Source organism: Nicotiana attenuata, unplaced genomic scaffold (genome assembly GCF_001879085.1).
Source record: "Nicotiana attenuata strain UT unplaced genomic scaffold, NIATTr2, whole genome shotgun sequence".
NCBI lineage: Eukaryota > Viridiplantae > Streptophyta > Magnoliopsida > Solanales > Solanaceae > Nicotiana > Nicotiana attenuata.
Genome location: NW_017674469.1, coordinates 74,474 through 85,936, shown reverse-complemented (window position 1 = coordinate 85,936; position 11,463 = coordinate 74,474). Strand labels below are relative to the sequence as shown.

The window sequence follows — 11,463 nt, the reverse complement described above, 5'->3', positions numbered from 1 at the left end:
TGCTTTATATTACTTACTCGGCTACTTCTCAGTCCAATTTTCCTTTCTTGTTATACAATTATCTCTTTATTTGATTATCAGTAACCCGATTGTTCTAAAATTACGCTTTGACCGAAATTCCTATTTTTTGGTTAAATAAATTGGTTCTGTTGCCGGGAAACTGATAATCTTTTACTTTCTAAATCAATTCTTTTTGTCAAAACAATCATGTCGAACGTTAACGACAACAACCAACAAAATCAACAACAACAGTTGAATCAGCAAAATCAACAACGAGATGGAACTCCAATTTCCTCACCACGAAACTCTCCTCGACAATCTCAGGAAGGGAGCGTTAACATGCTATTCTCTTTTACCTGAAAATTCTATTGATTCTTTTGCTGAGCTTGCAGATTCATTTATCAAAGCACACTCGGGAGCTCAAAAAGTTGAAAAAAGAATGGAGGACATTTCAAAATAAAATAAGGAGATACGGAGCTGCTCAGGGAATTCGTAGACAGATTCCAGCGTAAAAGAATGATGTTACCACGTTACCTGATAACTGGGCGGCTATGGCCTTTGCCAGTAATCTAAATGAAAAAAGCTCAAAAGCCACAAGAAGACTCAAAGAAAGCTTACGAGAATTTCCTGCAACAACTTGGAATGATGTTTGCAACAGGTACAACACAAAGCTGCGGATAGAAGAAGACACTGTCATTCAATCTCGGAAAGATGAAAGAGTAAGTTCAAGAAGGACAGAGACTAAAAAAGGTCCGGTAAAAACAAATACGATCCTTATATGGGACCAGCAGGAAGAGATTCGCGTTCGAAACAGGAAAACCCAAGGTATGATCCTAGATCAAGGGATAGAGAATCAGGTTCGTCATCGAGCTTCGGAAAGGAGAGAAACTTAAGAGATACGCGAGACGACGACAAAGGTTCAAAGGCTAAAATTGGTGGTTACAACTTTAATGTAAGCACATCCGGGCTGGTAGCTGTTCTAAGAAGCATGAGAGAAAAGGTACGGTGACCAAAAGAAATGAGATCGAACCCAAACAGGAGGAATCCCGAATTTTGGTGCGAGTTTCACAACGATCACGGTCACAAAACGGCCGATTGCAGATTACTACAAGGTGAAGTTGAACATCTACTAAAGCAAGGGTACTTAACATAATTGTTTAGTGAAAAAGGAAAACAAGCATATATGAAAAATAGGCGAGAACCGCCGAAACCTCCATCACCAAAAAGAATGTTTAACGTCATAAATGGAGGGAAGGAGATCAATGGCGTAACATATACGGCAGCAAAGAAGGTGTCAAAAATCACAGTCACCCACGGGAAGCGAGTTCGTGAAGTTTTGGAAGAAGACAGTATAACATTTGATGATGCAGATGCAGATGGCTTGCTGACCCCGCACAATGATGCACTGGTAATATCTTTACTTGTACATGACACTAATGTAAAACGAGTTTTGATTGATCCAGGTAGTTCTGTGAATATCATTCTGATGAGAGTGGTAAATGAGATACAAGTCGATAATAAGTTGATACCCAAGGCACGCACCTTGTCTGGTTTTGACAACTCAAGCGTCGTAACAAAAGGGGAGATAATACTCACCACATTTGTAGAAGGAGTAGTCAAAGACACCAAATTTCAAGTGATAGAAATGGACATGGCTTACAATATGATTCTAGGCAGGCCATGGATTCACGAAATGGATGATGTTCTGTCTACCTTACATCAAATTATCAAGTTTCCTTCACAATGGGGAATACGGCAAATTCGTGGTGACCAACAGGCTTCTCGAAGCATTAACTCAGTGGCAGACACAAGCACAAAAATCCACGAGAAACAGCAATTACAGAATTCAGTTGAGGATTCAACAATACAAGCCTCAACTGTAGACGGGCAAACAGATGTAGACTCAAGGCCTGATACTATCAAGAACCAGAAGAAAATGAAAACATCAAAACAACAATCGAGGAATTAGAAGCTGTGGTGCTATTTGTACATTGGCCGGATAGAAAAGTCTACATTGGAACCAACCTCAGCCCGAAGATGAAACGTAAGTTAATTGAATTTTTAAAAGCTAACGCAGATTGCTTTGCTTGGTCGCATTCAGATAAGACAGGTATACCACCGGAGGTAATGACCCACAAACTGAATAAAGATCCAACATACCCACCTGTCAAACAAAAGAAAAGGAAGCAAGGTTCCTTCAAGAATCAGATGATTCAAGATAAGGTACAAAAGCTTTTAAAATTCGGGTCTATCTGCGAGGTAAAGTATCCAGATTGGTTGGCTAATACTGTAGTAGTTCCTAAAAAGAACGGTAAGTGGCGAGTTTGTGTAGACTATACTGATCTAAATAAAGCTTGCCCAAAAGATTCTTTTCCATTATCGCGCATAGATCAACTAATTGATGCTACTACAGGACATGAATTATTAAGCTTTTTGGATGCTTATTCAGGATACAATCAGATCAAAATGGATCCTCTAGATGAGGAAAAAACTTCCTTTACTACAGACAGGGGGACTTACTGCTATAAATTTATGCCATTCGGCTTAAATAATGTTGGAGCCACGTACCAAAGGCTTGTGACCAAGATGTTTCAAGAACATCTAGGAAAAACCATGGAGGTCTATATAGATGATATGTTAGTCAAATCACAACAAGCAGGGGATCATATTCAGCACCTATCAGATACGTTCGAGATTCTTCACAAATTTAACATGAAGTTAAATCCAGAAAAATGTGCATTCGGCGTATCATCAGGTAAGTTCTTGCGATTCCTTGTTTCTAACCGTGGCATTGAAGTAAACCCTGCGCAGATTAAGGCTATTGAATAAATACGGGATATACTCTCAAGCAAAAAGAAGTATAGAGATTGACAGGAAGAATAGCAGCATTGGAGAGATTTATTTCCAAATCATCGGAAAAATGCTTTAAGTTCTTTTCAGCCTTAAAAAAGCAAAATCAATTTGAATGGTCCGAAGAATGTCAACAGGCACTAAAAAATTTAAAAGCATACTTGTCAAATCCACCATTGCTTGCTAAACCCAAGGACGGGGAAAACTGCTCATTTACCTTGTTGTTTCGGAGGTAGCGGTAAGTGTTGTATTAGTTTGAGAGGACCAAGGTAAACAATCTCCAATTTATTACTTTAGCAAATCTTTATTGGATGCTGAAACTCGATATCCTCATTTAGAAAAACTTGCATTAGCATTGATTATGGCATCTAGAAAATTAAGACCTTATTTTCAATGTCACCCTATCTCTGTAGTAACTGCCTACCCCTTACGTAATATATGGCATAAACAAGAGTTATCAGGCAGGTTAGCCAAATGGACAATAGAGCTAAGTGAATATGACATCACATATCAACCTAGAACTGCAATAAAATCACAGGTTTTAGCAGATTTTGTGGTAGATTTTAGCCCAGGGATGGTGACAGAGGCAGAAAAAGAACTGCAAATATTTAACGGGTCTAACCCAGGTACGTGGACCTTATTTACCGATGGCTCTTCAAATGTAAAAGGTGCAGGTTTGGGTATTGTCCTGGTCCTACCTACGGGAGAGATTATACGACAAGCTATAAAATGTCATCCCATTACTAATAATGAAGCAGAATATGAAGCTGTGATTGCAGGTCTAGAATTGGCACGAGAACTCGGAATAGGGCAGGTCGTGATCAAAAGCGATTCGCAACTCGTAGTTAACCAAATACAGGGGACATATACAGCCAGAGAGGCAAGAATGCAGCAATACCTAGAAAAGGCACGGGACATAGTTAGACAATTCCAAACTTGGAAAATTGCGCAGATACCAAGAGAAGAGAATGCCGAGGTAGATGCCTTGGCTAATCTTGCATCCGCCGTAGAAGTAACCAATGAAGAAAATGCCTGTGTAATACATTTGTTTCATTCCATACTTGATCAAGATAAAAACGAGGTAAATTTCAATAATCTAACTTGCGGTTGGAGAAACGAGATTGTAAATTTTTTGCAGTATGGAATACTACCTGAAGATAAGAAAAAGGCTCAGACACTTCGTCGAAAAGCTGGTCGTTACTATTTAGATCGGGGCAATTTATATCGAAAAATGTTCGGTGGCCCTCTAGCAAAATGTCTCGGGCCTTCTCATACGGAATACGTAATGAAAGAAATACACGAGGGACATTGTGGAAATCACGCTGGAGGAAGATCTTTGGTAAAAACTATAATTAGAGCAGGCTATTACTGGCCAAAAATGGAAGAAGAGGCGGAAAATTTTGTGGCTAAATGTGACAAGTGCCAAAGATATGGTAACAACATGCATCGACCAGCTGAATTATTACATCCGGTTGTTGCACCATGGCCTTTTATAAAGTGGGGGATGGATATCGTAGGTCCACTACCGCAAGCCAAAGGCAAGGTAAGATTTCTATTAGTACTCACTGACTATTTTACTAAGTGGGTAGAAGTAGGGGCCTTCAAACAGGTACGAGAAAAAGAGGTTAGAGACGTCATTTGGCGAAATATCATATGCCGGTTTGGAATTCCAAAAGAGATCGTGTGTGATAATGGCCCGCAATTCATAGGTGCACAAATCACAGAATTTTTCCAAAGTTGGCAAATTAAAAGGATTACCTCGACACCTTATCATCCAGTGGCCAATGGACAAGCTGAATCAACAAATAAAGTTATTATCAACAACTTGAAGAAAAGGCTAGAAGAATCAAAAGGCAAGTGGCCAGAGGTGCTACCTGGAGTCTTGTGGGCTTACCGAACAACAGCAAAAATAAGTACGGGAGAAACACCATTCTCACTTGTGTACGGTGCTGAAGCCTTAATTCCAGTTGAAATAGGGGAGCCAAGTACGAGATATACCCAAGCTACTGAAGAGTCAAATGAAGAAGAGATGCGAGTAAATCTGGATCTGCTTGAAGAAAGGAGAGAAACTGCTTTAATAAGGATGGCAGCGCAAAAATAAGTTATTGAGCGATATTACAATCGGAAAGCTCGTCTCAGATACTTCAAGATTGGGGACTACGTACTCAAGAAAGTTTTCCAATCCACAAGAGCAGCCAATGCAGGAAAGTTAAGTCCAAATTGGGAAGGGCCTTACAAGATTCGTGGTATCGCAGGAAAAGGTGCATATGAGCTTGAAACCATGGATGGCAAGATTCTACCCTCAAGTTGGAATGTTGTTCATCTGAAGAAGTACTATTTCTAAGGGAAGGAAATACTAACGGTCAGGTATCCCCACTTACGATTTTTATTTTTGAATTGTTAAAGTTATACTAACAATTTTAGATGATAGGCAAAAAGCTAGCCCACACCAAATGATGAAATTAGACCTGAAAGACACGCGGAAGAAACATAATTCCCGGTCTAGGGTTACAACTATTCTGATGGAAATGTAATGGGTTAAGCAGTCTTCATCTAAATTATACCTCCGAGTCCCGTATGTTTTTCCTTTTCAAGAAAAGGACCGCATGGAAGGAATAATCAAGTGCTCGAGATTTCATACTTCAAAGCTTAAATACTTGGGGGACTATATAATATACATATAATATATGTATAAGGAAAGCAAAGAAGACTGGAACAATTAAATTTCAAGTCAAGCGTAAAGTCTACTCAACAAATATCAAGTTCAGAGCAAAGTCACGAGCCAAAAACGCAAACCTGATTTCAAAAACCTGTGAAGAATACACTTGTGGATGTAAATTTCAGAATCTTACGAATGTTTAGGTTAAAGGCAGTATTTAGTCATGGATCACAAAGAAACCCTTGGATTTTCTTTTTTACAAATCTGTTGTAAAGAAAACAGTTACGGAAGAATTATAGATGGTGCTTAAATACATGTAAGGTATTATTTAATTTGACAAGTTCGAATGAGATAAAACTTTTCTCAAAGTTATTCCAAGAAACATGTGTGTTCCGATTTCTTCTTTCGTATGTTTACACCATTATAATTCATGCTTGATTCAAAAAAGCCATGAAATTAACTAAGCATTTTTAAATGCAAAAGTTAAAAGGGTAAAACAAAAACCCACATGTTAAAATTAAAGTGGAAATTAAAGCCTTAAACTTAAAGGAAAAAGCAAGGGCAAACCACTAAAAGAGTAAAACAGAAACTCAAATCAAGGGCATCATGAAAGTTGAGCACAAACTTTTTGATATCTTAAATAAACATAGTTAAAACTAAGTATGAACTTAGTCTTAACTTAATTGTCATTATAAAAACCCCCAAAAAAGGACTGGAGGTATGATGTTACCAAAAAACATTACCCCTAAATGGGATCAGGGGTAAAACCACCAAATATTCCACCAACAAAACAAAAAAAAACAGTTAAAGTTCATAAACAAACTTTCACTGTGGAGCAGGTTCTGAAGAAGAATTCAAGGTAACGCCATCAGTAGCAGAAGGTTCAACTTGATCAAAAGAAGCTTGGACATCCACTACACCAGGATTAGCTTCAACACTTTCGGGAGTTTCAGCCATGGGTGAAGAAAAACTTTGGCTTTTGCTGAGTTTTTTCAATTGTCTCCTTAATCTTTGCTAACTCAGCGTCCAAGTTAAAACCTTCCTGGCTTACCTCCATAAGTGTATCATGGCGCGTGTTCAAGATGGCCCAACTTACTTCAACAGCGGCCTTGTCTTCAAGAGCTTCGTAGTCTCTATCCCAATGATCAATTTCACTCTTAAGCTCGTCTCTCTCAGCTAATGCAGCATCGTAAGAAGTCTGTAAGGGACCAAGTGAACTCTCCAAAAACTCAACCTTATCGGAAGACACTCGGAGATCTTCTTGGGTCTGGGTGAGTGTTTGAACAAGCTCACCTGCATAAACTTCTTTTCATCCAACAAGGCTTTTAGACCTCTGATCTCTTCAATAGCCTTAGAGAGTTATTCAGCAAAAGATGACTCAAGAAGGTGCTTGTCCTTGTCTGCCCGGTTGGAAGAGGCTTTCTCGACTCCTAGCTCCGCTGCCATGACTTTTATCTGTTGCTCCAAGGTACACTTGTTCTCCTCTAAAACTTCCATCTCAAGCTGGAGACTTTCATATTGCTCTTTCCAATTATCAGCCTCAATCTGATAGTCATGCATCAACTGCTCCGTATGGGAAACCCTTTTCATCATCTCCATACCGATGAGATTGATCTATGTAAAGAGAAAAGGGTAAAAATATTAATAAAAGGAAAATTACATAAGGTAAAAAGAGAAGTCTATACCTTCAATGATGATTGTACAATGTCGTTCATCCGAGTCAAGGAACTATGACTTTCCAATTTTGACTTTTCCACCGGACCTATTAAGGGTTTTAGCCATACATCAGCCTGGCCTGACTTTTTCAAAAGATTACCATCAGCAAGAACCTCAATGGTAATTTGCTTCATTGCCCCTGCTACCACTTGAAGAACCAAATTCATTACGAGAAGTATTGGTAGCAGAAACGGCCGAAGAAGTTATAATAGCTTCGGGCGGAGCAGAAACAACAACGGTAAGAACGGGCACATGGGATTCCATTGGAACTGACACAGGAAAAGAGGCAAGAGGTGTTTTCTTAGCAACCAAGTCAAAACTTTCATTGTCAAACCCACGTGAAAAGAGGTAATCAATAGAGTCTCGAGGTGCCACAGGCGTCTCTTCATCAGAACTCAATAAAGTGGCTTCAGCAGGCTCGGTCACAGAAATAGAACGAGGAGGAGGAGTAGCTTCATCATCCGAAATGACGCGTCTCCTAGCCTGCGGCTTACGCACTAAAGAGCTTCCATCCCGCTCCTCTTCATCTTCAGAATCCTGTAATCTATCAGCTTTTCTTTTCGATGAAGAACTCAAGATTATCTCTTGAGCTCTTGCCAAAGAAAGTCTAGAAGCTGGGATTGACTCAGCACTCACACCTCGAATAGGAAACCCTGATAAAAAGAAGGGTTAATAAATTCAAAAGAGAGAATGAATGAAGGAAAAAAGAGAAGATAAAAATTTTACCGTGAGTCTTAACCTTCCAACGAAACATGTTCGAAAGGTACTTCCAAGACCTTACTTCTATTGGAGCGATTGTTAATAATTTTTCTACCCAACCACGGAAATTTGGAATCTCTTCAACAGTTTCCATAGTTGTTGAAAAAGAAAAGTAAAACAGTCATGGGAAGTACAAACTCTTAAAAAAAAGTTGTAAAGAAAACTTATGTGCAAAGTTCCACTTATCAGGGAAGGGCATATTTTCTTCACCTACTAACCTTTTCGTAGGAGCAGCAACAAATCGGGCGTACCAACCACGATCTTTATCATTCTCAGGGCTGACTAAAACTCTCTTACTCCTCGCTACCAAAGTAAAAATCCCATGACGGAATAATTTAGGAGAGTAGAGATTGATTAGATGAAAAAAGGTGAAAGGCAATTGAGCCAAATTAGCCAAATACCTTAAACATACAACAGCCCTCCAAACAATAGGGCCAATTTGTCCTAAACACACATTGAAGAAGCGGCATAATTCAATAATGGCTGGATCAATAGGGGGTCTAAAGTCTAATGTAAAGGGGTACGTATACACAAAAGAAAAGCCAGCTTTGAAAGAAGTGATCCTTTGATTTGCATTAGGGATAAGAATTGGGAAATCAAACTTCCAATGACAATCTTTACGAACAACAGAGATCAAACCTTCAGTAATCTGTGAAGGGTAAACATCGACACAATCATGAGAAGAAATAAAGGAGACCTGGTTTCTAATCGACTCTCTGTCAGTATAAAAAGAGAGCTTAGCAAGGATAATCTCATCTACTGTAGGCTCACGAATTGGCTCACCGGAATTCGTACCTCTTAGTAGAAGACCTATGAGAAAGAGAAGGCCTAGTTCTAGAAGATTATGGAGGGGTAGGACTAGGTTGAGAAGGAGAACCACGAACGGAAACTGATCTTAAACTACGCAGCCTACCGCATCTCCTGCTTCTGGTAGGAGCGAGGGGAAGTTCATCAACAATAAGAACCTTTTAAGGATCAGGGTTTGAAGAAGACATAGCTATACGAAGATGAAGAAAGGATTGAATGGCAAAGTAGGAAACTTTTTCGTGAAAAAAGGATATATTTATACTTGGAAGCAACCGTCAAACAAAAAGGTAATGATGGAAACGTCATTATGAAAACTGTCACTTCGTGATTGATGCAGCCATAAAAAAGTCCTAAAAGGCGCTGAGGAGTTACAGAACCAATCATAGGGCGCCACATGTCACACGCATTAAATAGAAGTGACATAAGAATCATCAGTTCAGAAAAAGGTATAATGGTATGTGGAATCGGCGGCAAAAATTCCCGCTTTAATGAGATCCACTTTCCAAATATTCAATTGCTGAATAAATGGCAAGTGGGGGGGGGGGGGCTATCTGTATTGGGGAAAAATCGATATTACACTTGGAATTAATTATGTGGCTGACATGTCAGGACACATGGATTATTATAAGAGTGACAGCTGGCAAAGAGTACTTAAAGAGACGCGAGTCTTAACAGGTACGAGCAAAGTGTCATGAAGACAAGAAAGAACGGTCACTCGGGCCTCTTGATAATTTGAAGAGATACCGGAGGAATGAATCAAGACAGCAAAAAGTACATATTCATAACATCTTCAATTAATGAGCGTAAATGATAGGAAACGTTAGAGAATCTTCACGAAATAGTTACGATTGCCAATTATAACGTTTTATTAATGTCATTAAATGCTCATAATGGCTCTATTATGAGAGGAAAGAAATGTTGTACTTGAAAATAGCTATAAAAGGGAGAGAAATAACATTTGTATGGAGACGCTGATTATTATTGGAATATACTCATTTACATTGCTTCCTCGGCTACTTCTCAGTTTAATTTTCCTTTCTCGTTATACAATTATTTCTTTATTTGATTATCAGTAACCCGAGTTCTTCTAAAAATACGCTTTGACCGAAATTCCTATTCTTTGGTTGTTAGCATCAACTTTACAACACAACAGACCACTGAATTTTCTTATCTGGCAGCTTCGTATCACAAAACGCCAAGGCGAATCATGACCCCTCTTAAATGGATACCCCTAAGCCTAACATATATAAGTTAAATACAGGTGGGGCTCACTCATCCACATTGACTACGGATGGTATTGGAGGACTAATTAGAAATCATAATGGTGATTGGATCGTGGGTTTCTCAGGGAACATACCATGCCAATCTTCTATTTCAGCAGAATTATACGCCTTGATACAGGGGCTTAGAATAGCAATTCAACAAAATCTATCACCACTACACGTGGAAGTCGACGCAAAGGAGGTAATCACTATGCTAGATTGTGACAATATAATATATGCTAACCTACTATTTGACTGCAGGCACCTTCTACTGAAGCTCCGTAATCCAAGGGTTCACCATGCGTACAGAGAACAAAGTAGAGTTGCAGATCAACTGGCAAGGAGCATTTTGGAAGGCAACTTTACAATGCGAGTTTTTGATGCACCACCACTTTTTGTTAGACCAATTTCGGAAGCTGATAAGCAAGGGCAAACAATTATGCGCTCATTTCCATCGACACCATATGCCTTATAAGATCACCATGATGTATCAGTTGGGAGGAGCAGCAAGGAACCACAAAAAGGAAACACGGATGTACATCAGCTACTATCAACCTCCTTATGTTGTTGTGATGATAGTTTCATTAGGAATACCACAAACAATATCGCTACTACTAGTAATAGCTTAATTTGTAATATGGTGCAACTTGGGCACCAATGTCTCTGTACACATATGTTTAATTAATGATAATTATCTTTCGTACCAAAAAAAAAGAGCATCCAACGTATTTTATTTCTGGCCATATATAAAAAATTGCTTCACTCCAGAATCGATCCCTAGCCAGCTATTCTCTCCTCTTAACCAAAGCACACAGAAGACTTTTTTATTAATCGGTGCTTGCTAAATTTTATAACAGTTTTTTCTGTATTTTCTATATAATTATACAGTGTTTGCATCAGGGTTAATGGGGTGCTTCAGCACCTGGCACGGTTAATCTCTCTGTAACAATTTTGTCTTTTCTGAAATTTTTTAGCTGCTATATGAAGCGTTGTTATAGAGGACAAATATCATAACATAATATAATATTCGGCTCCGAAAATAACTCGACTTTTATAGTGAATAGCTATTATATAAAGATGCTATTATAGAAAGGTCCGACTGTAATTATATCCCATATATAGTTGTTCCGTTATTTCACGTTCCCTATCATACATTCATCGAATTATTAAGAGAAATTTTCATAAAGCACTATCTTTTAGTAGTAATTAGCCATCTATAGATACAATTTGCTATATTACGGATTATAGATATCTTTTCTGTGGTTATAAGATGTATTTAAACTATTGTATTCATGAATACAGTAGCAAAAATAGACGTGAATCAGGGAAATCCAGCTAATCAGTTGTTGTATTCGACTGTATTCATGGAGTGAAACATGAGATTACAACTGGACAGATTATTGTATTCGA

At 38.6% G+C, this 11,463-nt stretch overlaps 1 protein-coding gene across 1 annotated transcript; it reads left to right on the top strand.

The window, feature by feature from the left end:
• Positions 1–10,012: 10,012 nt before the first annotated feature.
• LOC109218713 lies at positions 10,013–10,528 on the top strand. The gene has a single exon (XM_019383085.1). The coding sequence runs from the start codon at positions 10,013–10,015 to the stop codon at positions 10,526–10,528; it is 516 nt and encodes a 171-aa protein (XP_019238630.1).
• Positions 10,529–11,463: the final 935 nt, after the last annotated feature.